At 46.1% G+C, this 27,996-nt stretch overlaps 3 protein-coding genes across 11 annotated transcripts in view; 1 reads left to right on the forward strand and 2 right to left on the reverse strand.

Moving 5' to 3' along the window:
- The window catches only part of OPLAH (5-oxoprolinase, ATP-hydrolysing), a 36,846-nt gene extending 12,226 nt beyond the window's left edge, over nt 1-24,620 (forward strand). For 4 of the 5 annotated variants that reach the window (XM_027857663.1, XM_027857664.1, XM_027857666.1 and 1 more), the window contains 16 exons: nt 1,375-1,545; nt 1,786-1,923; nt 2,013-2,151; nt 3,061-3,173; nt 3,456-3,607; nt 20,969-21,129; nt 21,306-21,407; nt 21,650-21,824; nt 22,053-22,237; nt 22,527-22,673; nt 22,811-22,945; nt 23,083-23,232; nt 23,328-23,485; nt 23,570-23,730; nt 23,986-24,083; nt 24,380-24,620. In XM_027857663.1, the coding sequence (XP_027713464.1) occupies nt 1,375-1,545; nt 1,786-1,923; nt 2,013-2,151; nt 3,061-3,173; nt 3,456-3,607; nt 20,969-21,129; nt 21,306-21,407; nt 21,650-21,824; nt 22,053-22,237; nt 22,527-22,673; nt 22,811-22,945; nt 23,083-23,232; nt 23,328-23,485; nt 23,570-23,730; nt 23,986-24,083; nt 24,380-24,526 (2,332 nt within the window). In that variant the 3' untranslated portion in view covers nt 24,527-24,620. The remainder of the gene's footprint in view (nt 1-1,374; nt 1,546-1,785; nt 1,924-2,012; nt 2,152-3,060; nt 3,174-3,455; nt 3,608-20,968; nt 21,130-21,305; nt 21,408-21,649; nt 21,825-22,052; nt 22,238-22,526; nt 22,674-22,810; nt 22,946-23,082; nt 23,233-23,327; nt 23,486-23,569; nt 23,731-23,985; nt 24,084-24,379) is intronic. The other variant, XM_027857665.1, reaches the window with a different exon arrangement.
- Nucleotides 24,224-27,826, reverse strand: SMPD5 (sphingomyelin phosphodiesterase 5). Of its 5 annotated transcripts, none has more exons than XM_027857669.1 (8): nt 27,793-27,826; nt 26,584-27,621; nt 26,415-26,487; nt 25,732-25,947; nt 25,551-25,640; nt 25,221-25,284; nt 25,000-25,135; nt 24,224-24,780 (listed from the first exon to the last, which is right to left on the reverse strand). In XM_027857669.1, exons 2-8 carry the CDS (start codon nt 27,565-27,567, stop codon nt 24,634-24,636), a joined length of 1,710 nt encoding a protein of 569 aa, XP_027713470.1. In that variant the 5' UTR covers nt 27,568-27,621; nt 27,793-27,826; the 3' UTR covers nt 24,224-24,633. The 5 variants fall into 5 exon arrangements, with proteins under 5 accessions (XP_027713470.1, XP_027713471.1, XP_027713469.1 ...); XM_027857670.1 differs by having other exon boundaries at nt 25,732-25,872; nt 26,584-27,659; nt 27,793-27,812; XM_027857668.1 differs by having other exon boundaries at nt 26,584-27,659; nt 27,793-27,812.
- LOC114039825 (speriolin-like) overlaps nt 27,604-27,996 on the reverse strand; it is a 28,565-nt gene continuing 28,172 nt past the window's right edge. The window contains exon 4 of the mRNA XM_027857707.1: nt 27,604-27,985. Within this exon, the coding sequence (XP_027713508.1) occupies nt 27,604-27,985 (382 nt within the window). The remainder of the gene's footprint in view (nt 27,986-27,996) is intronic.

A 27,996-nucleotide genomic window follows, 5' to 3' on the forward strand; every position in this document is an offset into this window, starting at 1 on the left:
AGATAGTCAACTCCTCTCCCTCCCTGGACTTGTCCAGCCCACACAAACTCAAAATACCAGTGAAGAACAATTCTGGGTTTGTTTTTCCACATTAATGACTCTGTTGCTCATTGCTCCTTGGCTCCTGCTTCTCCGTGGTCTATCAATCTTTCTGCTTGGTCCAGTAACTTGACCGTTCTGCCATCTTTGGCAGAATCTGGAGAGAATTCTTGAAGGCGTGCACAGAGATGCCACCTTCCCTAGACTCCATCAGGAAGTGAAATCTACTTTCTGTAGATTCTTTCTCTCTCTCTCTCTTCTCTTTTTTTTCTCTCTCTCTTCTCTCTCTTTTCTCTCTCTCTCTCATTTCTTACCAGCAGCTCTCCTTTCTCTGTTTTCTGAGCTAAATTGGAGGATGTATATAGCTCCATTGGCACACCAGCAGTGAGGTAGCAAATAGGCAAATAAGTATGCATGACAATCAGAAAAGTGGGGTTAATCCAGTAGTGCCCAAGGTAATTCATGAGGGAATTCATACCTTGTCAGAAGGTTAACCTTTAAAAGGAGATTTCCCCCTTTGTTAAGGATACACATCATCAATACCAGAAGAAAAGCCTTACTGGTTGGCAATCAGAAAGACCTTGTATGGGGAATTTCTTGCCTAGCCTTAGGGAATGGCTAGGTACACCTTCCACACTAAGAAATTAAGATTAAAAAATATAAATAAAAGGGTAGTCATAGCTTACATATGTAGGAAACAGAGGTTCAGAGTTTGCCTCCTGTCAATTGTGTTATAGCTAGTAATTGTTAAAGCTGGGTCTTCTGGTACCAAGTCCGATGTTTGTTCTTCTGTACCACCTTATCTCAAGGCAGAGCTGCAGAGTTTAGTTTTCTGAATTGGTCTGGCTTGTCAGTCAAAACAATCACATTCTAATAGCTTTGGGGACAGTCCAGGTGCCAGGCCTGGCTGGAACCTCGGCACAGCACCTCTTACACTTACCACACCCTACCCCACCTCCTCTCAACCTTGGTTTGGTCCTTGCCACCTTCATCTTATCTGCCTGGAAATAAGAAGGAACTTAGCGCTTTTTAAAGTCTTTGGTAGATTTCTCCTCTACTTTAACTGGCTGAGGTGGCAGAGTCTTGCCCTGGGGGTCCCTAGGCAGGAAAAGAGGGACAAGGGGTGCTAAGTAAGACTGAAGGGATTGGTAAAACTGCAGTGGAGGCATTCTTTCACCTCCACATAGGGCCATTTACTTTGGCTTCCCTCTACCATGAATTGTCCATCATATTTGGAAAAAGATAAAGTTCATGCTTTAACATAAACATTGTGGTACAGGTGTCCTAGGTAGATACTCCTAGAGTTGACCTGATGCGACCCTCCCTCCTTCACAGGCACAGCGGGCTGCTCTCGGCACTGGGCCTTGCCCTGGCAGATGTGGTGCACGAGGCCCAGGAGCCTTGTTCCCTGCTATACGCCCCTGACAACTTCCCTCAGATTGACCAACGTCTTAGCTGCCTGAACGAACAGTGTGTGGAGGCCCTGCAGGCCCAGGGCTTCCCCAGGTACTGGGGCCCAGGGCTGCCCCAGCTAGGGAGGGCTGATGGAAGGGGGCTGCTGTCTACAGTGGGTTGGGAACATGGGCAGGGCCCCATGAGGGAAGTCTGAAAGTTGGGCCAGGCCTGAGAGGCTGGGATGAGGGTGGTTGCAGGTACTTGATCAGCAGAGACATTCTCTTTGGGTCCCAGGGTTGTGTGACCTCACCCCTTCAGCGCTTCTCACTCTTTCCTTCTCGTTCATCCCAGATCCCAGATCCATACTGAGAGGTTTCTGCACCTTCGCTACCAAGGCACAGACTGTGCTATCATGGTTTCTGCCCGTCAACACCCTTCCACTTCTCATTCACCTCGTGAAGGAGATTTTGAGGCGGCCTTCACAGAGAGGTACTGGGGTTCTATAAGAGGTCAAGGAAATGGGCCCCCTTCTCAATGACTTATCTTCCTTAACTAACTTCCCTCTGGGTGGGATGTAGGTATCTACAGGAGTTTGGCTTCATCATCCCGGACCGGCCAATCCTAGTAGATGATGTGCGAGTACGAGGGATGGGTCGCAGTGGCCTTAGACCGGAATACCCTCCCCAGGCCCAGAACGGACCTGCTCGTGTCGACAGAGTAAGACTCCACCAACCTCCAAACCCAGGGATCCGTAATGCTATATAGCACTTAAAAAAGGACAAAGTGTTTTTCTCACAGCAACTCTATGAGGTGGTAGACACAGTAAGACTTTCCAAAGAACTATACCCTGCATATAATGAGACCCCATCTTGTCTTGTCCCATGGTAAGATTCTCTAAACCAGAAGGGTTGTCCATGGGCTACATGCAGCACAGAATGTAGGCCCAAATTACAGCCCAAACCAGGTTAAAACGTAATTGGGAAATATTTGACAAAATAAATCAAAATACAGTAAAACATAGGTAATATGTTTTGACATTAAGGACCCACAGGGATTCTTATTTATAGTTTAGTGGGCCCCATTCCTATTTGAGTTTGATACTACTGCCCTAAACCACCCTACGCACATGGACACTGAAAACTGACCCGAGGTCATGGGCCTCCGAGCTTCCCAGGGAAATGAAGGCTGAGGGCTTCCGCTATCAGATAGATATTGAAGGTACCACATGGTACCTCATGGTTGCTGTTAGAGGAATGTGATACTGAGAGGCAGGTTTCAGCTTACTGTAAGGAAGGACTTCCTACTAATTAGAGTTGTGCTAGGGGAATGGCTTATCTTGGGGGGTAGTGAGTTTCCCTTCTCTGGGGGTCCTCAAGCAGAGACCAAGTGACTGCTTTTCAGTGATGCAGCTGTTCAGGTATAGGTCATTCTGGATGACCTTTGAGGCCGTGTCTAATCCTGGGATTCTATACTTCTGCCTTCACTCTTGGTCCAAGGTTATCTTGGACAGCACAGGATTTCAATCCAGAAAACCCTTTTCCTTTCAGCTATAGGAAGAGCTCATACTCTGCTTTCCCTGTCCAGAGTGGGGCCTTGAAAGGGCCCTCACCCTGTTCCTTCTTCTAGGTAACCCAGTGCTACTTCGAGGGAGGATACCAGAATACTCCCGTGTACCAACTGGGAGAGTTGGGCCAGGGACACAGACTCCCAGGACCTTGCCTCATCATTGACAGCAACAGGTCAGGGGGATGTTGTGGTTGGAGTTACAGGGTGGGGTGAAGGGAGGGAGCGTGTAGGGGTAGAGAAAGAGAAATTGGGCATATAGAGGGTCATAGAAATAGGGGTGGAGGAGAGAACATATGTTGGACAGGTGACAATACAGTCCTCATTAGTCTTAACCAGAAGCAGTTTGGGGGATATTGAGCCTCCAATTGATTTACTTTCGAGGGGGGGGTCTCTTCCTGAAGGTTTAGGTCAGAATTCTTCAGGATCCTAAGAGTAACCTTCTTTCTTTTTCTCAGTACCATCTTGGTGGAGCCAGGGTGCCATGCTGAGGTGACTAAAGCAGGTGATATCCGAATCACCGTGGGAGCACAATCTAACACTTCTGTCAGCTCCCGTCTTGATCCCATCCAACTGTCCATCTTCTCCCACCGTTTCATGAGCATTGCTGGTGAGTGATTGTCTGTCTTCCAAACCCTCATTCTCCCCCATCTCTCTCTCTGTCTTTGTGTCCTGGTAGCTATTTATTATAGCCACCCCCACATCCCTCTGAATTAATTCCTATCATCTCCTGTGACCCTAACCTCTTAGTCTCCTGACACTCTTGGGTTTCCATGCTAACAGATTTCCCAGCCTTTTATATTTTTCCATGGACATAGGAAAGGTGATGGGGGCATTGTTGTAAAAAAGACTAGGAGGTGATTGGTGGTCTCTGTTAGGAGTTTTTCTTGGATATTGAGTGTATGCATTAAAGGAGCAAGTTAACCCTTTGTGATTTACTAATATTTCATAGAAATATAGCTCATAGAGGGAAGGATGAGGTTAAATTAGGATTAAAACAACCCTTCCTAGGAGTAGCTAAAAAAATTATTGATAACTTTTGTTTCAGTGTAACCATAGATACTTTATCTTCCACAACGTGCAATCCCCCAAAACAGTTTGGTATAGAAGGTGTCATTGGGAGGAGCCTGAAGGTATCTCTCTGTCCAAATTGTGGATAACCTCACTGAGAGGACTGATGGCTTGTGAGGAATACCTTTTGGCTTGGACCATGGTCATTTTATTGACAATGAGAAGTTGTCAGGGGTAGCTATGAGTCTCACCCTTCATCTAGGATGTCTTAGAGGTTGTATTTGGGTCTTCTGGAAATAGAAGAAGTTGATAGAAGTGCAGAGAATGGACTTGGGTCCCTGGAGGGTGGGATGAAGCCTGTATGTCCTCACAGCCCCCTAGCGAGCCCCTCAGGTACAGCCATGGCTGCTATGGAAGACAGTGGTAGAACTCAGCTGCCTCACAAGTGACTGATGTGGACAAGTGGTAGTAGAACAGGGAAGGAGCTCCTAGAGTGGGGACCACATGACTTGAAAGATGATTGAAGTTGGGAGTACCATTGGGCACCTAGCTTCCGCTTCAGAGAGAGGAGGGAGGGATTTCCTGGACAACATCTAGTCATCAGCTTTCTGGAGGAAAAAAAGAGTACCCACATGGCAAGGGATGGAACCATAATTTGGAAGAGCAAACCTGGACCCTGTCTTCCAACTACTACTGTGAGTCACATGGACTGTGCAGGTTTAATTGGAAGGGAAGTAGGTTCTCTAGCAATCCTAAATACAAAATGTACTTCAGGGTTGCTTTCAAATCTTAGGGCAGCACCATTAGTGGGAAGATTTTATATGGATTACTAGGGAAGCTCACCAGAAGGTGAGAGTTTGACTTTTTTTTTAGCAATCCTTTTTTTTTTTTCAAGACAATGGAGTTAAATGACTTGCCCAGGATCACACAGCTAATAAATGTCATTGTCTGAGATTGGATTTGAACTCAGATCCTCCTGACTCCAGGGCGAGTGTTCTATCCACTATGCCATCTAGCTGCCCTTGCAATTCCTTTTGAGAGAACCCTAAACGTTACATTAGAGGAGCATTATAAGTTTGAAAGATTATATATGTCCTTAGGGGAGGGTGGAGCTCACCCAAGGAGGAGGGGTCATATATTGACCTTAAGAGCATTTCCTTCCAGAGAAGTCTCAGTTACATGGTAGTGCTTTGTAATTAGAATATTGTTTAGGTTCTGAGGATGGAGGTGGGAGAGGAGGGGAGAGAGAACTTACTGGAAAGGGAAGGAGTGGTATTTTAATTCTTTATAGGTTCCTTTGAATTCTGTTTTATTTTGCTTTGTTTTTTGTTTTTCATTTATTTTGTGGGAGGAAATAAAAGAAGTTTTGCATCTGATTTATCATTATGTGCTTATGTGCTTGCATGGAAGCATTATCTTTTTTGCCCAGATCTGTAGAGATCTAGACATAAGCTATATTCCATCATTCCCGGGAGAGATTTATCAGAGTGGAGGCAAAGTGAGTCAATTTTGGGAATTCCAAAGGAAACTCTGGATAGGAACTCTAGCCAAAGAACGATCTGTGGGAAGCTCCCTAAAGTTGAACCTAGTCTGTATAAACCCAGAGCTAGGGTTCTAGGCCACAGGTTACCTAAAACAACATAAAAATGTGATAATGACCAACAGTGCAGAATGTGCAGCTTTCTCATATGTACAAAAATATTTATATAGCAGCTTTTTTGTGGTGTCAAGGAATTGGAAAGCAATATTGTAATGATAATGAACTGTGAAAGACTTAGTAACTCTAATGAAATACAATGATCTATGACAATTCCAAAGGACTCATGATGAAAAATGCTATCCACCTCCAGAGAGAGAAGTGATGAACTCTGCAGATTGAAGAATATTTTTTTCATTTTATTTTCCTTGCCTTTTTTTTTTTTTGGCATCATAGCTAATATGGAAATATGTTTTGTATGACTTCAACAATATATATAGCATGTATTGCATTGCTTGCTTTCTCAATGAATAGAGGAGGGGCCAGAGGGAGAGAGAGAATTTGGAATTGGGGGGAAAGAAAAAAGTATGTGCAGCCTTGCCCTTGGGTAGTTTTCTGTTTGTTAGAAGAAAAGATGTGCTCAGGTGTGTGTTTTACAAGTCAGTATTGGGATTCTCCATTTTTTTGAGCTGAATTTGTGGCTTTTTAATGTTGTTTTCATTTAGATAGTGGTAATAATCATGTATACCATTCCTTCGGTTTTGCAGCCTGCCTCTCTCTCTGCATCTGTATTTTCCTCTATTTCTTTTTGTCTCTTGTATTTACTTTTCCTTATGATGCAGCAATGTTCCATTATGGCCACATTCCACTGTTTGGCTGTTTCCTAAATTGTTGGGCATCTGGTTCATTTCAGGTTTGATTGCAATTACTAGTAATGCTGCTATGAAAAAAAAATTGGGGTGGGGCAGATAAATCTTGTTAATAGACTTCTTAAAATAAAAACCCAAGAGTAGCATTGCTGGCTTAAAAGTTATGGATAATTTTGTAACTATAGAAGGTGACTGTCAGGAAGAGCCTGATCAAGGTTAAGAAAGTTAAAGAATGAGGTCTTTGTACTGCCATTGAAAAAGTCTTGCTACATAAAATATAAACACCCCCATTGACAGTGCATTTCAGACTTTGTCCTGGTATCCATAATGATTCCATGATGAAACCTCTCATCATGCGAATGAATGCCCTTGTCCTGGTACTCTTTGGCACAAAGACCACACATTCTGGATAATTGATTGAGTCATGGCTAGTCATACACTTGAGTCATCAAATACGGTGGCTCTGACCTTGAAAAAGGAGAATAGATGCAGACCAGAAGAAATAAGAGTGGAGAAGCTTATAGGGGAGAAGGGACTGTAGTGACTATGGTGATGGCAGCTGCTAGAACACATCCCCTGGAGTAGTGGAGCAACAGCAGAAGAGATCCAGGACAAAAGGAAGAGTTTTAGAGCCGACTCAGGAGAGTAGTATTTCCTGGATAATGCCAGGTTCTTGGACCAAGTTTTCTTGACATAGAGGAGGAGTTTCTGGATTTGGCTGACCAGGTGGAGGAGTTTTGGTTTCAAGCAGGAGTCAGAGCTAAGGAATAGTCAGAGACGGGTCCACAGAACAGAAGAGCAAAGCTAGATCATATATACCTCGTGTCAGTACTTGGTGTTATGTGGACTAACCAGCGGGGTCAACCATCTACTGATTCCAGCTAACGCAGTGGATAGTGTGCTGGGCTGGAGTCAGGAAGACCTGAGTTTAAATCTGGCCTCAGACATCTACTACCTGTGTGACTCTGGGCAAGTCCCTTAATCGATGTCTGTCTCAGTTTGCTCATTTATAAAATGGGGATGATAATAATAGAACAAATCTCCCAGGGTTATTGTGAAGATCAAATGAGATAATATTTGTAAAGCACTTAGCTCAGTGTCTGGCACATAGTAGGTACTTAATACTCCTTCCTTCCTTCCTTCTGCAAGTCTTGAAGACTTTATAATTCCCTGGAGGAGATTGTATTTACCAGGGTAAAAAGGATTGATTCTCTAGTGTGCTATTCCCTTATGGGGGAACCATGGGACTCACTGGAGAGGGAAAGAGAATTGTCTTGACTTTGTATGGGCTTGAGTATAAGTCCTTTGTGTTTGTGTTTTGTACCTAGTAGAATAAAAATTGTACTGTATTTCGTGTATGGTTAGCTTGAAAGCTTGCATGGGATATGAAAACTTTTCAATCTTTTTGGCAGAGACCTAGACATGAACTATATTCTAATATTCCTAAGGGAAACCCTTGGTTGGGGCATGAGTCAAAGAGAGTAATTTGTGAAATACTCCCAAAGACTGGAACTGATCTTTAGAAACTCAGGGCTTTGTTTCTGGGCCATGAGCTAAATACCTTTTATTCTATGATTTCAAATTGTTTTTCAAAATGGTTGGACCAATTCACAGCTGATCAAAAGAAAGTGAAATGGCTGGTGGTACAACATTATCCTTTGGCTTCCTAGAAAGAATGAAAAGTTCCTAGACAGAATAGGGGGGAAATATCTTGGAAGAAATCCAAGGGGAAAAAAATTCTCAGAGGGTGGAGAGATACTGAGGCCAGTGTTAAGAGAGGCCTTAGGTAAATAGAAGAGTGGACACAGAGCAGAAGTGAGAAACTCTGCATTGCAGCAAGGGGTGAAACTCTGCCCATGAAGATGAATCTTGGCCAGTCCTCAACAACATACTTGGGACTATTGACAGGTCCAAGCATGTGAGTCAAGTGCTGTTAGCATTTCTTGAAGAGATTTTTATTTGCTTGCAAGGCTCACCTGTGGGAATGATTGACGAGACCCCAGATGTGGCTATGCACAGGCGTAACATGGCTAATCAGGAAGTGCTTTTGCTTTCGTGGACATGAATCCATGGCCTAACAGAACCAGTGGAGACTCTTTTGTGAAAATCGCTGGGGACCCCCCCCCCCCATTCCTGATGCTTTATGGAAACAAATTTTGGAATAGAGTTCTCCTGATAGACACTCTCACCTCCAGAGTATTTTACAGTTTACAAAGCACTCTCCCTTAATAATAATAGTAAGAGCTAGCATTTCCATAGCACTTTAAAGATTCCAAAGTGCTTTACAAATATTATTTCGCAAATATTCAATACCACATATTGAACAACAAATTTACATAACATTTACAAATTTATATAACATATTCAATATAAACATTCCTCACAACCTTGGGAGTTAGGTGCTATTATTATTTCCATTTTATAGATGAGAAAACTGAGGTGAACCAGTTAAGTGACTTTCCCAGGATCACACAGCTAGTGAGTATCTGAGGCAGGATTTGAACTTAGGACTTCCTGACTCCAGGCCCAGCAATCTCTTCATGGTGCCACCTAGCAAGACCCTAAAGAGGTTCTTTGAGGTGAATAACACAAGACAGGTAGTTAAGGTATTTAAGTGCTTACCATGTGCCAGGCACTGTGCCAACACGTAACTATTAGCCTTATTTTAAAGATGAGGAAACTGAGTCTCAGAGGGGGAAAATGGCTGAAGTTCTGGCTAGAAAATTGAAGGACTTAGTAAGGATGTGGGGAAGGTGATGTTTCATATTTCTTCCTGGTAAAGATGATGGATTGGGAAAGAAAGCACATGGGAAAAGGAGAGTTGACTAGGATTTTATCAGTGAACAGGGCTTAGTATTTTGGACCATGGCTTATGATACTGGAACCATGTGCTATTATTATCACCATTTTACAGTTGAGGAAATTAAGGCAGATAGAAGTTAAATGACTTGCCCAGGGTCATACAGCTAGTAGGTTTCTGAGGCCAGATTTGAATGAACTCGGACCTTCTAACTCTAGCCTTGGTGCTCTATCCACTGTGCCACATAGCTGTTTCTATGTGAGGGGAGGAAAATTCTCTGCTGAATTTGTAAAGCTGAATCCTAGGGATAACAAGTGTCACATAGAAGGAACCCTAATAGAGGAGGTTTTGAGTCATTCTCAGGAGACATTTCAGACATTTGGGAACAGCACTTGTGGCTTCAGGTATCTCATATACCAATCCACAGAATATGGCTAGTGAACAAATTATACTGGGAATTTTAAAACAAACGGAAATAAAAATGGAAATGGAAACATAGTCGTTGAAATATAGTAATACAAGGGTGTACCATGTTATGGTAAAAGGGGTGGTAGGTGAGCACTGAAAGTATATACCTTTATGGAAATCCATGAACCCAAGGAGATTATTTAGGTGAGAATAGATTAAGTGAGAAACAGAAGTAATAGCATGGGAGAGATATACTATAGATTATGTGTCTAGTGGAGGAAATGAGTGATGAGTTATTGATGTGAAATTGACACAGGAGTAGGGCAGGGTATGAATGGAGGACTTCAGTAACTCATTGCATTAAAACAAGGATGTCTGATGAAAATTCTGACTTGCCTTCCTGACAGTTCCACTTCTTAGAAGGTGGGGAACCTTGGGGGGAAGTGACCACTCCAGCTCAGTTTGTGACACAGGAGAAGAATCCAGGGCATAATCAGACACATACCCTAGATCTTTGGAGGGCAGATTTCAAAGTGCATGGAGAAAGGATACAGAGGATCCTCTGGCCCAAAGTTCTATAGAAGAAAGTCAGCCTGGGATGAATGGAAAGCTTAAAGAGTGAAATTCCAGAGATACAAAAAGATATAATTCTGATGAAAAGGAAAAGAACTCTAAAAACAGACTGATTTGGGGGCAGCTAGGTGGTGCAGTAGATAAAGAGTACTAGTCATTGTGTCAGGAGGACCTGAGTTCAAATGTGGCTTCAGACACTTACTAGCTATGTGATCCTGGGCAAGTCACTTAATCCTGATTGCCTCAATAAAAAAAAAATAAGAGAGAGAGACTGATGTGACTCTAAAGGGAACTCATCGAAGAACTTGGATTTTAAGAACATGTACAGAAAATGTAGGAAACAGATCATAAATATGACACTATGACATGGTCTTATGAGTAATGTCAGGAGAATTTAAAGCTCAATCCTAAGCTTAGACTAAGTACTAAGTTTTGTTTCATTTTTTATTTTTTGTTTTGAGCTACATGGGGGAAAAGAGAAGAATGAAAGAAGGGTTAGGACCATTGTTTGGGTTGGATGGGACAATGATCATGAATGATGATGGTGAGGAGGCCAAGCTGTTCAACTCTTATATTCTGTTTTCTCTGCTAAGGAGAATGATCTTTGGACTGGAGAGGACAGAACACAAATGTCTAATAGGGAGTTGATACCCAAGAGTTCAAGTCACGAGGCCCAGATGAACTGCATCCTAAGGTACTGAAAGAACTGGAAGATGTGATTGCTGAGCCACTCACTACCAGTTATATTTGAAAGATCATGGAATCTGTAAACTCTAGGCCAGTGAGCTTCCTTAGGTTCCTGGGAAAATTTTAGGATGTATTATTAAAGGGATGGTTAGTAGACATCTAGAGAAGGAAGCAGTGATCACAGCTTGGCTTCGTCAAGAGTGGATCATGTCTCACTAACCTCATTTTCTTTTTTGATTGTGCTACTATTTGGATAGATCAGGGGAATCCTGCATAGATAGTTCACCTAGATTTTGGCCAAGTAGTTCACAAAATCTTTCATACTATTCATTCATATGCAAAAGTTGGGGAGATTTGGATTCCCCGTATTACAGATACGTAGATTTGGATCTGGTTAAAGGGCTGGACGTAAAGTGTAGTTATTAATGGGTTGGTGGCAGCCTGGAAGGAGGTCTTCAGTAGAGGTTCTCAGGGGTCTGAGCTTAGCCCTGTGCTGTTTATTAATTACTTAAAAGTAATTTTTCTTAATAATGTGGGTATATGCATAGATGGTATGCTTATAAATTTGCAGATGATAGAAAACTAAGAGGGATAGCTAACACGTTGAATGACACAATATCTGAAATGGTCTCAACTAGTTAGAATTTTGGGCTGAAGCTAACAAGATGAAATCTAATAAGGTTAAATGTAAAGTTTTATGCTTGAGTTAAAAAATCAACTTCATAAGTACAAGATGGGGGAGCTATGGCTAGATAGTAGCTCATTTAGAAACAATCTGGGGTTTTAGTGCACTATGACTACATTACTACAGATATAATTAAGTTAACAATATGACATGTAGACCAAAAAATCCAATGTGATCTTAGACAGTATTAAGAGGCATAGTATAGAGAAAGAGGGAGGGGCTAGTCCCGCTATAACTTTTCCAAGGTCATAACACATTTGGAATATTACGTTCAGGTCTTGGGAACCCATTTTAGGAAGGAAATTGATAACGTCAACAGTATGCAGAGGAAGATAACCAGAATGGTGAAGGGCATTGGGATTATGTTAGATGAGGATTGTTTGAAGGAATTTGGGGTGTTTCACCAGGAGAAGAGAAGACTTAGGGGAGGTCATGAGAGTTATATTCAAATAAATGATCATTTGTCTTGAGGAAGATGGATTCTATTTGTTCTGGTTGGCCCCAGAGGGAAGAACTAGAGTTGTGGTTATAGGGGATGCACATGAAGGTTTGATTTACAGACAAATCTCACCATTAAATCTTCCGCCCATGAAATGACCTACCTTAGCAGGTAGATATGGGTCCTCCTTCACTAGAAGTCCTCAAGCACATATCAGGCATATAGATGATGGTATTCATATTCAGATATAGGTTGGCCTAGATAGCCTTGGGGTATCTTCTAACTTCCAGATTTTTTGATTCTGTGTCTTGAATTCAAGTCAAGTCAAGAAGCATTTGTTAGCTGCCTCCCGTGTTCCAGGCATTGTGTTAAGTGCTAGGGATAAAAAAAAAAAAGGCAAAAATATTCCCACTCTCAAGGAACTCAGTCTAATGAAGGAGACAACAGGTATACAAACTACATAAAGGAAAAGTTAGAGATAATCACAGAAGGAAGGCACTGAGATTAAGAAGGACCAGGGAAAGATGGAATTTTAGCTGAGACTTGAAGGAAGCCAGGGACATCAGGAGGTAGAGATGAGGATGGAGGGCATTCCAGGCATGGGGGACAGCCAAGGGAAATGCCCAGAGCCAAGAGATGGAGTGACTTGTTTAAGACATGAGAACCACTGGATTGTAGAGTACCTGGAAGGCAGTATGAGAGACTGCTTGTCTCTACTTCCTGATATCCCTGGTTTCCTTCAAGTCTCAGTTAAAATTCCATCTTTAAGAAGCCTTTCCTGGTCCCTTTTAATCTAAGTGCCTTCCCTCTTTGATTATCCCCAACTTTTCCCGTACATAGTTTGTATATATGTTGTCTCCTTCATTAACCTGACATGTTCTCTTATTTTTACAATTACCAAGCAATTTTTTAGTACCTACCACGTGTAAGGTGATGCTGGAGATAACAAAGAGGAAGAAGTCCCTGCCTTTGAGAAACTTATATTTTACTAGAGGGAAACAACATGTACCCAAGTAAATACCAATTAGACACAAAGTTAAATAAAACAAAGTCACTTGGAGTTGGATAGCACTGATGCTGGGGAGAGTGGGTCATGGCCTCATGTAGAAGGTGACTTTAAACTGGGCCTTGAAAGGAGCTAGGGTTTCCAAGAGCTGGACATTACAGGCATGGTGCACATCTTGGTTAAAGGTATGAATGCAAGAGAAAGAATCACTTTCCAGGGAATTGCAGTTAGACCAGTTTGAACTGAGGGTAGAGAACATAAGAGTTAGGAAGTCACATGAGATAACTTTTAGAAAGATAGGATAGAATCAAATGGTGAAGCAGAGAAAGTTGTGGGTTTTTTTTTTTTTAAATCCTAGAGGTAATAGGGATCCATTGCAGCTTCTTGGGCAGAGGATCAACATGGTCACACCTATATCTTAGGAACCTCAGTTTAGCAGATATGTGGAGGATGGATTGGAGAGGGAAGGACTAGAAACAGAGAGCCCCATTAGGAGGCTATTACCGAAGTTCAGGTGATAACAGTTTGAACTAGAGCGGCAGCTGCATTAAGTAGAGAAAGGGGGAATGGATAGAAGAAATTCAGTAGAGGAAGAATTGTTAAGATATGTTGTCTTGGTCCCAGGTTCGAAGGATCCCCGTGGTATGACAATTGAAACTATTTCAGTTGGTTTGTTAGCACAGACCGAATTTCAGAACGCAAAAAGAGAGGCTCAGGAATTAGCCTTCTCTGGATGGCCATAGGTAGTTATAACCTCTTTTTTTTTTTTTGTTTGTGAGGCAATTGGGGTTAAGTGACTTGCCCAGAGTCACACAACTAGTGAGTGTTATGTGTCTGAGGCCAGCTTTGAACTCACGTCTTCCTGACTCCGGGGCTGGTGGTCTATCCACTGCACCACCTAGCTGCCCCAAGTTATGACCTCTTTTCCACAGTTCTCTTGCTTTTAAATCCCAGAGATGTCTCTGGAATCTGCTTTCTATTAGAGCCGAGGGACCTGACCACCTTGGATTAGGGAGTGTGTTTTAAATAAGCTCTTGAGCAACAATCATGTGCAAGGGCTATTTAGCTTGAGCATGGCCCAGTTGGGTGCCATTTATCCCCTGGAATATTTTCTACACTCTGGGTTCAATAACTAGGTAAGTTGCCAGGGCCGGGGTGAATATGCAGACATAGGGAAACTGTGTTGCCTCTTGGATGTTTACAGAACACTGGGCATCTGATTTGAGGGAACGGAGTGAAGAATTAAGGGTGGCTTAGCTTGGGAACCTGTGTGACTAAAAAGATAGTGGCACCCTTGACAGTCATGGAGAAATTAGAAGAGGGGAGAGCTTTGCAGGGGGAGATGACAGAGAGAGAATATAGGGAGAGAAAAGGGCCCAGGGTAGAGGATTGGGGCACACTCATGCATGATCCACCAAGGGAGAGTCGGGTGTGAAGGGTGGTCAGACAGGTCTGAAGACAACTGTGTAACAAAAACCCAAGGAGGAGAGGATGTCCAGGAGAAGAAGGTGGTCAACCTGGTCAGATGCTCCAGAGGGGTCTGGAATGATGAGGACTGAGAGAAGGCTGTTGGACTGAGTAACTCCAAGGTAACCTTGGAGAAAGAGTTTCAGTGGAGTCGTTAGAAGTCAGATTGCAAGGGACTCAGGAAAGTGGAGGCGGTGATAGCTTGAGGAAATGGAAGGGACAACTGAAAGTTTTTTTAGGGAGGGAAACCTGGTTTTCCATTCATTCCCTCCAAGGAGAGCCCAGACCCCAAATGAATTCATTTAAGAATGTACTTTGGTACTTGTCTGCCAGACCTGAGTTAATAGAGGTATAGCATTCAGAACAAACAAGAGTGATTATCCTGCTGTTCTTTGCTCTGGTGAATATTAGGTGCAGTTGTGGAAAGGACATCGGCAAGTTGGAGTGTATCCAGAGGAGGGTGATCAGAGTGGTGAAGAGATTTAAAGTCATGACATAAAGACTAGGTGAAAGTCCTGGGTTAGGGAAGACTTAAGGATAACATATAAAGGAATTATCCTTTCTTATCTAGAAGGGGGTGGGGGGCATCACTCTCAGCCAGACCCCTAAACCCAGTAATATGTAAGGTCCTTTCTGCTCTACTAGGCTCATGGCCCAGAGCTGTTAGGAGTGATGGCCCCTCTCTCTGTAGCTCTTTAACTTGGCTTTTCCATGTGGCTGAATCTCAAGGGAGAGCTACAGAACTGCAAACTCAAGTCTACTTCTGTTTAAAGTTTGGCTTCCCTATTCCCACTTTCTACTTCCTGGCTTGATGGTACCAGGGACTATATTTGCAGAGTTATTGACCCCTTCAGGCCCACTTAATATATCACACCTGTCCAGCTTCTCTGTTCACAAAAGAAGACATTTATCTTTAACTTTGTGGCCCATCTGCTACAACCCACATCAGCCCATGCTGAAACTCTGGGCTCACATACACAAGGTTCAGTTTTGATGATTTTTCCAAGGTCATATCTTTTAGCTAATGCTCCCAGCCAGGGTTTCTTCTGGGAATATTGGAATCACAGGATCATAAAATTTCGGGACTGGAAAAGGCCTTAGTGGCCGTCTAGTCCAATGGATACATGAAAAGGAACCCTCTACCTGATGTATGTATCAAATGGGTATCTTCTGTTTGAAGATATCTTATTTTGGGTAGCCATAGAAGCAATCCTTAACAGGTTTTCCAGATCTCCATATTTATGGTTCTCCATTAGATTGTGAGCTCCTTGAAGCTGGGGACTGACTTTTGCCTTTCTTTGTATATCCGATACTCAACACAGTGCCTGGCAACATTGTAGGTGCTTAATAAATGTTTATTGATTGACTTATATAGTATTACTACCCTGAATGAGTCCCCTTGACTCCCCCTCACCCCCACCAAGGAGAAATAATTTTTGTATTGGAGAAACTAAAGATACACACCTTCTTTTCCAGGGGACTTTCTTCTTCCCAAGGGACCTATAATCTTCCAGATTTCTACATAGTGCATACCTAAAGGATGAGGCAAGGAATACTAAGAAAGTCAAGTGCACCCCCATCCCCACTGCCATGTGTCCCCACCAGCCCAAGAACCTATGCAGTCTTTCTGTGTTATAATATATAAGATAATAATTATATGATGGTATATATATATATGTGTGTGTGTGTGTGTGTATATGTATATATATATATACACACATACATATATATGTATATATGAAAATTTGTGTTATGTTACTATTCTGGGCAGATCTCTACCCTTGCCCTGCTTAGGAAAAGAACTAGGGGTTGCTAGGGATTTCTGCAACCAGCAAAGCCCACTTTCCTTTAGGACCTAGCAGAGTGCTCAGGTGGTTTGCTGTTCCCCATCATGGCTCCTTGCTGTGCTGACCCTCCTTCCTCCTCACAGCTCCATGTAGTGATGGCTACTTTGACTCTTCCTTGTCTTCTTCTGGCTCCTCCTCTCCTGAAGAGCTCTGTCTGCATGCGTGTTGACTTTCTTCCATTTCTTGGTGTATTTCCCTGTCTCTCTGACTCCCCTAGGCTTGTGTCTTCACTTGGCACCAGTTCTTTAATGCACATGGTGCCCCCAGAAGGCATTGTGTCTCTAGATCTCCCACCCCTTCACCCATCTCTGCATTCTTTTGTTCTCCTGTCTCCTCTTTTAAAGGCCAAGTCCAGACTCAGGTCTGAACTCTATCACAAATGTGGTATCACCTTGTTGAAAATGGGAATCTGAGTCAAAGATAGAATCTATAGGGCAACAAGAACCCAGGAGAAGGCAAGTTCCCACCCTGTGAAGGGGCGTAGGAGACAGGAGTTGGCTGGCCTTGGTGGACCATTTAGCCAGTCCATAAGGAATTGATGGGGATAAAGTTGGAGGAGGCCCTGCACAGTCACTTCAGATAGTGCACTCTCATCAGAAAGCACCTAAATATATGGCTGGTTTGGCAACATTACTTACGGGCCCCAACTATTTAATTGTTTAACCCCTTTGGTGCTACGTTCCAATGCAGATAGGGCCATTCTGTTCCTTAGCAGCCCAGAACAGACTGAATGGGCCTGGTGCATTGAGATGGGCTATACTTATATCTTAGTCTGCTAGGGTGCTACTCTTTCAAGTTGCTGACTAGTCATCCAGAGAAGTAGGGAAGCATAAGGGTTCTTCATTGAAGAGGCCTTCATTGGCACCAAACCCTTTTCCTTCCCCAGGTCCACTCTACCTGTTCTGACTCCTTTGAACTATCAGGAATCTAAGAATGCTTGGTCCAGGCTCTGGTGAACTCAGGGGCTTCTGCCAACTCTTTGGACATACAGTTGGCTTAGTGGGAGCAACCCACAGTTCTAGGTAAGACTAATGGTAGTGAATACCCATTAGTGGCTGTTCCTTATGACTGGGTCCATTGATTCAGGATAGTTAGCTTTTATGAGCTCGTGTCGGGAAACATAAGGAATACCTTATCTATGACATAATTAAATCTACCATATTTCCTGTCATGTTAGGGTTTGAGTGTCTACCTCAGCATAACTCTTGACATTGGTGGTCTTTGTTTTACTTGACATATTGCCATGGAATTGCAAGGAAGTGTGTGGCATTGGGTAGAAAGCTTCCTGCCAGGTTGCCTTTCCAGAATCAGACATACTAGCAGTTCAGGGACTTATTTGGTGCCATTAAAGCAATCAATCAATCAATCATCAAGTATTTATTAAGCATCTACTGTGTGTCAGGGCTGTGCTGGGGGCACAAAGAATGAAACAATCCTCACTCAAACAAAAGGGCACAGATGTTTCTTGCTCATATGCCCTGTAATTGTAAAGGTCCTTGGAGAATCAGAGTTGGTTTTGTTGTTTGTCCAAAAGCAGCAAGAAATATTTCATGGGACATTTGGTCTTTTTGTATTTTGGCACTTAGGATAAGTATTTATAGAAAGATCACTGAGAAAATAATTATAGCTTCTGTGTCAGCAACTGTTGCAGAGGATGAAGAGATAGAGGAAAGCTACAAAAGCCTCCATAGTATTCCCTAAATGAACTTAACATATCCTGGGATACTTGGTGACTTCAATCCGAAGGTGGTTAGAGGGGAGGAGAGCAAAAAAAGAAATTAGGTTGGAAATTACAATTCAAAGGCCAAAGGAGTTTCTCTTCTATATTTATGAATACTTTCTTTGAGAAAAGAAATGGAAGGCATTATATGTAATAAGCATCAAATAATATAACAGAAAATTAAATCAATAATATCTTAACTGACAGTAAATGCCTTGTCACTGATACACAAGTTACTCCTGAATCAGCTGGCTCTGTATAGGCAGACCATCAAGTCATTAGGGGCAAAGATCAGATTCAGATATCGACATTAATATATGGGAAGGGAACACGCATTTATTAAGCACCTACTTTGTGCCAGGCACTGTGCTAAGCCCTTTACAGATATCTCATTTGGTCCTCACAACCGAAAAGTCCAAATGAGCAGAGAAAAAACCCCCAAAAACTTGGTAAGCAGCTAAAATAAATCCCATCTTGACATGATGAAACCAGTGATGTTGAAAAGTGGAAAAGAGGTGGAGGAATGGACACCAACATAGTCAACAACTGTTTCCTAAAGAATTTTAATTGGCATAAATTAATTGACATAAAGAGCAGCCCAGAAGAGCCTGGATATTTTCTCAGCCAGCAACCACTTGCTCTTTTTGTTATGGAGGGGGGGGGGGAAGGAGGGAGGGAGGGAGGGAGGGAGAGAGAGAGATGGAAGTCAAGGGTAACACTGACTGAGAATATTAACTTGTTTATAAAAATCTTACAGAGAGGGATGCTGTAATATTATGAGCGATATTTCTCCTGAAAAGAGCAAGAAGCAAGGTCAAGGAAAGAGATATTAGTGAGGGACTTAACTAAGCTAAATCATCTCAAGGGCATTTAAAGATGAAACTGGAAGGAGATCAACGAATGGATGAAAAGTACATTGTCAAGATTTCTTTTCTCACCATCAAGGACAGTGGAACATTTGGACACAATCCCAGATGTGCTGCATGAGGAAGCAGAAATGGCCAGAAAGAAAACAAGATAAGAAAAGCAGGGAGACTAGACCTTATATGCATAGCAAGGTCCTGAAGGATCAGTTCTTAAGGTGTATGAAAAGAGGGAAGATGCCAAAGGTGTGTGGGAACATCTAGGATATTATTAACAATAAAACGTACCCAAAAAGAATGTCAATGAATTGCAACAAGCCCCTGGAACACTGAGGAACCTTTTCAATGAGATCCATAATCACTTAGAAGGGTTTGGCCTAATGATCCACATAGGAAAATCCAAGTGGATGAAGCCTATTGCCCGGGCTATATATCTTGGACAGACATTACAAAGGGGCAGTAAGCTTAACTCAGAATGAATAGGAGTGTGAATTGGTATGCTCTTGGGAAATCGGGCCATTCTTTTAACAACCCCAAGTTTCTCCCTGAAATACATGCCTGCCTTTTAAACACCAATATTCTTTTGGTGGAGGTGTATGGTGATAAGTGGTTGAATACTAAAGTGTCTGAAGAATTTAAGTTGAAGATCACCCCCAAAAAAGGAAACACCAGGTGGGCCTGGGTTGGCTTCAGCACATTACAATCTAAGAATTTTACACACGTGACAAATGAATGTCATCCGAGAAATGTATGATGGAGGTAAAAAAGGCCTATTAATCTGGGGAGAGATAACCAATGAACAGTTCATGTTCTTTGCTGATATCTGTACAGCATCAAAAGGAACACCTACACCAGGTTGGGTGAACCCTCTGTGGCATATTTACAGGAGTACATAGACGTGAGTTTCACAGGATGGGGGCAGTGTCATTGTTGGAGGAAGGATCCCATCTATGAAATCACAGATCCATTGGAGCAGGTGAACTGCCTATAATTTCCTGCCTCCATATGTATTTACCCCATTGTTTCATTGGTTCTTGCTATGCTTTATACTCTAGGCCCAGACATCCGGAGCTGCTGGATTCATGACTGCTCCCCTTAGTGATGATAGACAACTAGCACGGGGGTGGTTTCTAGTACTTGGTGGAGTTGAAAGGATGTGGTCCTTCAGGCTGATGCCAACTTGCTATGTTCATCTTTCAGAACTGATGGAGACCTTCAGTTGGCAATGTGTCATCACCCAGGCTCCAGGGTCCAGATGAACCCCTGTGGTGGCAGCAAGTTGAGAAAACTCTTTGCCAAACTTGGCACGTCAAGCTACTATATAGCCAAACCTTGGACCTCATCTGTTGCTCCCTCTTTCAGGCCTTTGGTTTGGCTCTTGGCTCTTACCCTGCTTGTGCTGGGGATGCTGCTTACCACATCTGTCTGGCTCCCTGACTGTGTTTCCAGTTATTTGACCTTGATTGAACAATGATTTAGTGTCCTTTCTGTGCCAGGAACATCCTGGCATTGTTTCTTTGCCAGGGCCATAAAACCCACCCAGTTGTGGCCTCACCTAGGGTTGTGACTAGAGGAAACTATGCACCAGGATAGTGTGCATGTGCACCTACCTCAGAATTTGTCCCCATTCACTGGTGCACATGGGCATAAAGCTATGCAGACATTGAGCCCATAGAATCTAGAGCATGTAATTTCCACTCCTAAGTAAGGGCTTTCCTTTGTTTTATTTTTAGGACTTTAAAAACTGTTGTCAGATACCCAAGAGGGATTAGGCTTGTTCTTGGCCTCAGGAGGCAGAATTAGGAGCAGGGGAAGGAGGGTGTGTGGGGGGGGGAGGGAAGGGGACAAAGCTATAGGGAAGGAGATGTTTGCTCAGCAGGAGGAAATGAGGAAAAACTTGACCATGAGAACTACCACAATGGAATGAGCTAGTTTGGGAAGAAGCGAGTTATAACATATTTAAGTAAAGACTAGAATGCTATCCAGGGAATTCCTACTCTGGGTGAAAGTTAAACTAGGTGCCTTCTGATGCTCTTGAGGGTTTGTTTTGTGATGGGGCTGGAATGAGTAAAGATAGTAGGGGCTCAGACAGTGCAAATAACTCTTCCTCCCCTTCCAGAGCAGATGGGGCGCATCCTGCAGCGTACGGCCATCTCCACAAACATCAAAGAACGACTGGACTTTTCCTGTGCTCTCTTTGGGCCTGATGGGGGCCTGGTGTCCAATGCACCCCACATCCCTGTGCATCTTGGTGCCATGCAAGAAACCGTGCAGTTTCAGGTCTGAGCAGACTCCCTTCTCTTCCCTCCTCCTTTGGTCCCTAGTCTCCCATGCCTGCGGCAGACACGGGGACTGTATAGTCTTCTTGTCTCAGCTACCCTTTCTCTGGCCTTCCCCCATTACTATAAAATCCCATCAACTCTATCCCTCACTAACCCCTCTGTGCCTGGTTACAGATCAACCATTTGGGTGAGGATCTACAGCCTGGGGATGTAATTCTGAGCAACCACCCGAAAGCAGGAGGTAGCCACCTGCCAGACCTCACAGTCATAACTCCGGTGAGAGGGGAGGTAGATGAGGCGAGACACATCAGGGTCATCACCATGGGGTGGGGTGGATGCCTGCCCCTTGGGAGGACCTGGGCTGCCCTGAAAGATCCAGGGTCTGCCACTCATATTTGTGTCACTTTGGGCGAGTCACTTAACTTCTGGGCCTCAGTCTGCATCTATAAAATGAGAGGTTGGTTGTGATGACCCTGATGTCTTACTCCAGCTCTAAATCTGATTCTTCCCGCTTCCAGGTGTTCTGGCCCGGTCAGCCCCGCCCTGTGTTCTATGTGGCAAGCCGAGGGCATCATGCCGATATAGGAGGCATCACGCCAGGCTCCATGCCACCCCATTCCACAGCACTGCAGCAAGAGGGGGCCGTCTTCTTGTCCTTCAAGCTGGTTCACAAGGGCATCTTCCAGGAGGAGGGTGAGGAGGGGGTGGTGGTGGTGAGGCGGTACCCTCCAGGAAGGTGGGGGCGTCCAAGGATCACTTGGAGACCACTAGTCAGCGTTTTCTTGGGAAGGGAGCTTAGGTGCATTGTCTAGAGAAGGTGAGGTACTAGAGAAAAAGGGATGAGAGAGAGCAGATCAGCCAGTAATCCCCATGCTTGCTTCTCTCCTCCTTGTCTCACTCCCTTTCTCTCCCTTCCCCCAGCTGTGACAGAAGTCCTGAAGGCTCCAGGAAAGATTCCTGGCTGCAGTGGTACCCGGAATCTTCATGACAACCTGTCTGACCTCCGGGCCCAGGTGGCAGCCAATCAGAAGGGGATCCAGCTGGTAGGGGAGCTGATTGGCCAGTATGGACTAGATGTTGTACAGGCCTACATGGCCCACATCCAGGTGAGAGCAGGACTTGAGGTGTGGGCTGTGAGGGAGTCCCACTTCGGTGCTGTTCATTTACATTCATTCAACAAACCTTACTGAGCACCTGCAGAGTGCCTGGGCCCTGGGACTTGGGAGAGAGGGTAGAGGTGGTGAGGCTAAGATCTATAAAGCTGAGGGAGGGGAGGAGGAAGAAGAACCCAAGCAGAAGCTGGGTTACAGAATCTGCCAGGAGCTGGCTAAGTCTTCTGGGTGGGGATCAGTGGGGAAGCATAGGGTGGTCTCTGAATGATGTCTTCTTCTCTAGGCTAATGCGGAGCTGGCTGTTCGAGACATGCTCCGGAACTTTGGGGGAGCCCGGCAGGCACAAGGGCTGCCCCTGGAGGTGAGCGCAGAGGATCACATGGATGATGGCTCCCCCATTCGCCTTCTAGTGAAGATCAACCCAGTACAGGTAGGACCAATGTTGAGGGAGAGGTGAGGGGCAGGTGTGTGGGCTCAGCCTAGAAGTGGGGGTTTGTGCTTTGGCTAGGGCTGGTTGTGTTCTGTTCTAGTAAGGGTATTATATGACACATAGTCCTCTGACCCCAGGGCAGCGCCATCTTTGACTTTAGTGGCACAGGCCCAGAAGTGTTTGGCAACCTAAATGCTCCCCGAGCCATCACACTGTCAGCTCTCATCTACTGCTTGCGCTGTCTGGTGGGCCAAGACATCCCTCTGAATCAGGTGGGTCACCTGCATGTGTAACATCCTCTGAACCGTGTGTGTGTGTGTGTGTGTGTGTGTGTGTGTGTGTGTGTGTGTGTGGACCCAGGGGTGTGTTTGGGGGTCACTCCCTACACTTCCTCTCCTCAACCCTCCAGGGCTGTCTGGCTCCAGTTAAGGTGGTGATCCCTCAGGGCTCCATCTTGGATCCATCTCCAGAAGCCGCTGTGGTTGGGGGCAACGTGCTGACCTCCCAGCGGGTAGTGGATGTCATACTGGCTGCCTTTGGGGCCTGTGCTGCTTCTCAGGTCTGGGGAATGCCCAGGGATGATGAGTGCAATGGGATGGGCTGGGTGGCTCTGGCTTGGTCTCCTCAAGCCAAATTCCTTTCCTCATTCCTCAGGGCTGCATGAACAATGTAACTCTAGGGAATGCCCACATGGGCTACTATGAGACAGTGGCAGGGGGTGCAGGAGCAGGACCAAGCTGGCATGGGCGCAGTGGGGTTCACAGTCACATGACCAACACCCGCATCACTGACCCTGAGATCCTGGAGAGTCGGTAAGTGTGTGTGATACCGTGGGCAAATACCCCAAGGAGGTGGGTGAGATGGAAGAAGCAGACTGAGCCCCTTTGTTCCCCCAGGTACCCAGTGATCCTTCGTCGCTTTGAGCTACGGGAGGACTCGGGGGGAAGGGGCCGCTTCCGAGGCGGGGATGGTGTGGTAAGAGAGCTTGTTTTCCGAGAAAAAGCCCAGCTGTCTGTCCTGACTGAGCGACGAGCCTTCCAGCCCTATGGGCTCCATGGTGAGACCCCTCCCTCCCAACCTCCTTCCTTCACCCCCCTCCCAAGTTCCACAGCTTTATTCTACTTGGGGTCATTCCTTACAATTGGTGACATTGGTGGGATGACCAAAGGGGAGGGGCTGGCAACGAGTCAAGGTCACACTTTGCAGAGTGACACAAAGCCCAGCTGTGACAAAAGATTTTGTTGTCATTTCAAGAGTTGGTCCTGCCTTGGAATGTTCCCTTTCCCCTAATTCCTTCTTGTGGTTTTTTTAGGGGGAAAACCTGGAGCCCCGGGACTCAATCTGTTAATCCGAAAAGATGGACGGACCATCAGCCTGGGGGGGAAGACATCTGTGACTGTGTTCCCTGGGGTAAGGGACTCAAGAGAAAAGGAGGCAATAAAATTTAAGGGGACTGTTCAGTAGCCCAAGGAAAGAGAATATACCGAGGGCTGGGGGAATTGGGGAAACATCACCCTCATCCCCAAGCACCCACAAAGTGAGCCTTAGACCTCAGAACTGCTGGTGTTTATTGTTTAATTTGGCTCCATTAAGGAAAGGGAAGAGTATAAAAAAGGAGCCCCCAGAATAAAACTGGAGGAAAAGGTGGGAAGGAAGGTTCATCTTCTCTCCCCCAGGCTCAGGCTTTTCTTTCTGTATCACTTTAGGATGCCTTCTGCCTGAAGACACCTGGTGGAGGTGGCTACGGAGACCCTGAGGAGCCAGCCCCCGTCTCTGGCTCCCCACCCCATTCCACCTGCTTTCCTGAACGAGGCAGCGTCTATGAGTACCGACAGGCACAGGAGGGTGTGTGAGGGGTGGGGTGGTGAGCACCCTGTGGGGCAACAATAAAGATCCCTGAAGTTGCCCCCATACCAGAGAGGTGGGGCCAGGGAGGAGCCAAGGTCACAGTTTGCTGCTTTCATTGTTCAGTCTGTTGGTCCTTCTGTAGGTTGGCCTTGCCTGGGTCTGACGTCCTGGGCTCCGTGGTCACCTGGAGCCGTAGCCCTACAGCCAGATGGTCAGTGAGGCCTGCCAGGCCTGTGCTGAAAGTCACTCGCTCTACGGTCTGGGGGGAGGTGGAATTCGACATGAGGGAAGATTCCTCTTCTCTTCCTCCCTCCCACAGACCATCAGAGCTGGGAGGGAGGAACTTTAGAGGCCATGGCATCCAGTTCCCCCATTCTCCAGAAGGAAATTGCCTCTGGCCTCACAGTATAAGTGGAAAATCTAGTGTTATCACTTCTGTTCCTCAGATTGCTACCTCTGCACTCCCTTGGGCACTTACTGGAATGAGAAGGGTATTAGGCTCTCTCCTATATAAGATATAATCTATTCTTCTGCCCTGCCAGGATGTCGAGGGGAGGGTCCCAGGGAGAGGACGTGCAAAGTACATACTTCTCCCATCCTCCTGCTCCAGAGCACTAGAGGAATAAAGAAAGGAAGGACTGGTATTATTAGGGAGGAGGTGGTGCTGCAGCATTCAGACCCCATCCCAGTGACACTTGCCTTCTCAGTTGCTCAGGAGAGCAGGCCACTGGGCAGTGTAGCGTTGGCGCACTCAGCAGGGTTCCTGGGGACCAGGGAGGAATATGAGGTCCAGAGCACACCTTGCTTTCCTTTGGTCCCCTCAGGACCAGGGGAAGGAAGGATAAGCCTGGGGCTCCAGGGTAGAAGAGAGGGATGTCTTGGCCTCCTCCAGTTGATAAAGGGTGGTGTGGGGACCCCAGTTCCCTGCCCAGGGATATTTTTGTTGGTGGAAGGGGAGGATGGCTCCTGTCCTAAGATTCTCCTGCCAAGGCGATAGGGCATGGCGATTCAGACCCTGGCTCCTCCTACCTATAGCCCAGGGCTGTTCCTGGCCTGGCCCCAACCTACAGGGATCTGTGAAGTGGGTAAACAGTTCATGCTCTTGTTCCTGGGCATCATCTTTAGGAGAGAAGGGAGGAAAAGGAGTGATAGCTTGGTTGGTAGAGGGCTAACTGCCTTCCCCCTTTCTCCCTTGGCCTTTGCCCCATACCTGAAGAACAGTTGTCAAAATTAAGGTCACCCATAAGTACACTGAAGGCAACAGCATCATCCTCCTTGTTACTCTGTGCTTCAAACTGCTCAGCCCAGCCCAGCAGGAGTGAAAGCTGCTCACAGCGAATGGCCCAATCCTCTGGGGAAGGCAGGCAATGGGCCACGGGACCTGCTGCCCTTTCCTCCCCTTCTCTCCCAGCCAGATCCTGTAATCCTGTAGAGACTTGGTAGAGAAATAAACTACGCCTGGAAACTGGGTGGTAGGGGGTAGGAAGGACAGAAGGACCATGGAGGAAAGTGTGAAAGGGAAGAGGGCTGTCTAGATAGAGAGGCCATGGAGGACAACAGAGGACGTGACTCAGTCAGTTGGCGGGGAGGGGCTGGGCTTGGAGGAATGGCAACTGTCAAGAGGGGTTGACCTTGGATCTCAAAATGGGGGGAGAATAAGAATAAGAAGAGCAAACCACCTTCTAGCCGGAAATGGGGGCGGGGGGAGGCAGGGACTTGGGTTAAGGGAAAGGTTAGACAATAGTTATTAAGATCAGAGCTGCTCAGATAACTGTCACCTCAGAAGTGCCAGCCCCTGTGTCAGCTGATGTGTGTTGGTGCTAATTTGTCTAGCAGCTGCAAGAGGAAGTGAGGACCTCCTAAAAGACGTTCTAGCCTTGGGTTCTGGCTCACCCTCAGGGGCGTGTAGGTGGGTACAGTGCAGGTAGCCCACAATCCTCCGCCTGTCCAGCATGCCCAGCTGCACCTGTAACACCATGGGCATTGCCATCTCTCCCAGGGCCTAGGTCAATCTGTGGCCCCTGCCCTTGACCCACAAGTGGCCCTTAGGAATACTGCATACCTGAACAGAGAGTAATCCCTTAGAGGCAAGTGCATCCTCTCTCCGGCCATTAGGAAAGGGTAAGAAGCGGGCACTCAGCATGGGGTATCGGGAGACCAGCAAGAGCCCACTACCCAGGAGTTTGAGCTGAGGCCCTGAATGGAAGCCAGTGGTCCCCACATCATATATCACAGGGCCGAGGGCGGTTGCCAGGCGCTGGGCCAGCCTGCTTGCTGCCCGTACATCGAATGTTTCCTGAAGGCACACAAAGTCCAGGCTACCGGGTAGGGCTGATATCAACTCCCCTACCAGGGAACCAGTCTGGGGTGGACTGGAACCTGTGGCCCCATAGCTTGGCCCTTTGGCTCCTCTAAGAAGGGCAGTGCCCATCCACTCTGCCCGCTTCTGACTGTGCTGCAGGTTGCTGAATCGGGCAAGACCATCGGGCAGCAAGCAGAGGTTGGCGCTGAGAAAGCCAAAGCTTCGGTGTGGGTCTGATAGGGGATACCAGGGTGAGGGAGGTGTCCAGTTGCCAGGTGGTGGCTGGTAGCAGAAGGGGCGTCGACAGTACTGCAGAGGTAACCAGAAAAGCAGGCCCAGGAGCAGCAGGGGTAGAGCTGCTAGCAGCAGCAGCAGGGCAGCTAAAGCTCCTAGCAGGGTGACCAGAAAATGATACAGCCCCCTTGGGAAGGGAGTACAAAGGGGGAATGGAGTGCGGGGAGTGGGCACACAACAGACCAGAAGCCTGTCCAGGGCCCAGTAGGCAGGGAAGAGCAGGGCCCGGGCCAGGCTGTGCAGAACATGCAGGGCAGGGTGGGGGAATGGGGATGACCGTAGCCCTCCCAGCCTCTGAGGCCAGCTGGCTGGGGGTGAACCAGGGCTCAGGGTCTGCATTGGGGAAGGAGAGGGGGAAGGGACCCTGCTCGGAAGCGCTTGTCTCACAGGCAGAGAGGGGGCTGCCCTGCCTTCCTCAAGACCAGGCTTGGCTCTGCCCCTGGGCTTCATCTTTTCCCCGACCTGGGGGATCTGGGAGAAGGCCGATCATCTGTCCAAAGGAGTCTGCAAGGCAGAGGAGTGGTAGGGGCTGACCAGGGACCCTGGAGAGCAGAGACAGGGAGTAGAACCAATGAGAGGGTTGAGGAGGGGGCTCCAGCAAGGGGACTGGAGAGCCAAGGCGGGATAGGCATGAGGGTCGGGAAGGAGGTGCCGAGGACACATCCCTCTCCTTACCTGGATTTGGAGGACCGCGGCAGCGGAAGTCGGAAAATGGAAAGAGAAAGTGGAGACGAGAGCCCGCCCCCGCGGCTCTCCCTCGGTCAGGCAGGTCCCGCCCCGGCCAGATAAGGCTGGAAGCTCGGGGGCCCTGGGCTGACCGACCCGCTGCTGCAGGGGCCAGCCTGGGTGTAGGAAGGCAGCCCCCAGGCTTGGGTGAGG

Source organism: Vombatus ursinus, unplaced genomic scaffold (assembly GCF_900497805.2).
Source record: "Vombatus ursinus unplaced genomic scaffold, bare-nosed wombat genome assembly UNPS02012319.1, whole genome shotgun sequence".
Classification (NCBI taxonomy): domain Eukaryota; kingdom Metazoa; phylum Chordata; class Mammalia; order Diprotodontia; family Vombatidae; genus Vombatus; species Vombatus ursinus.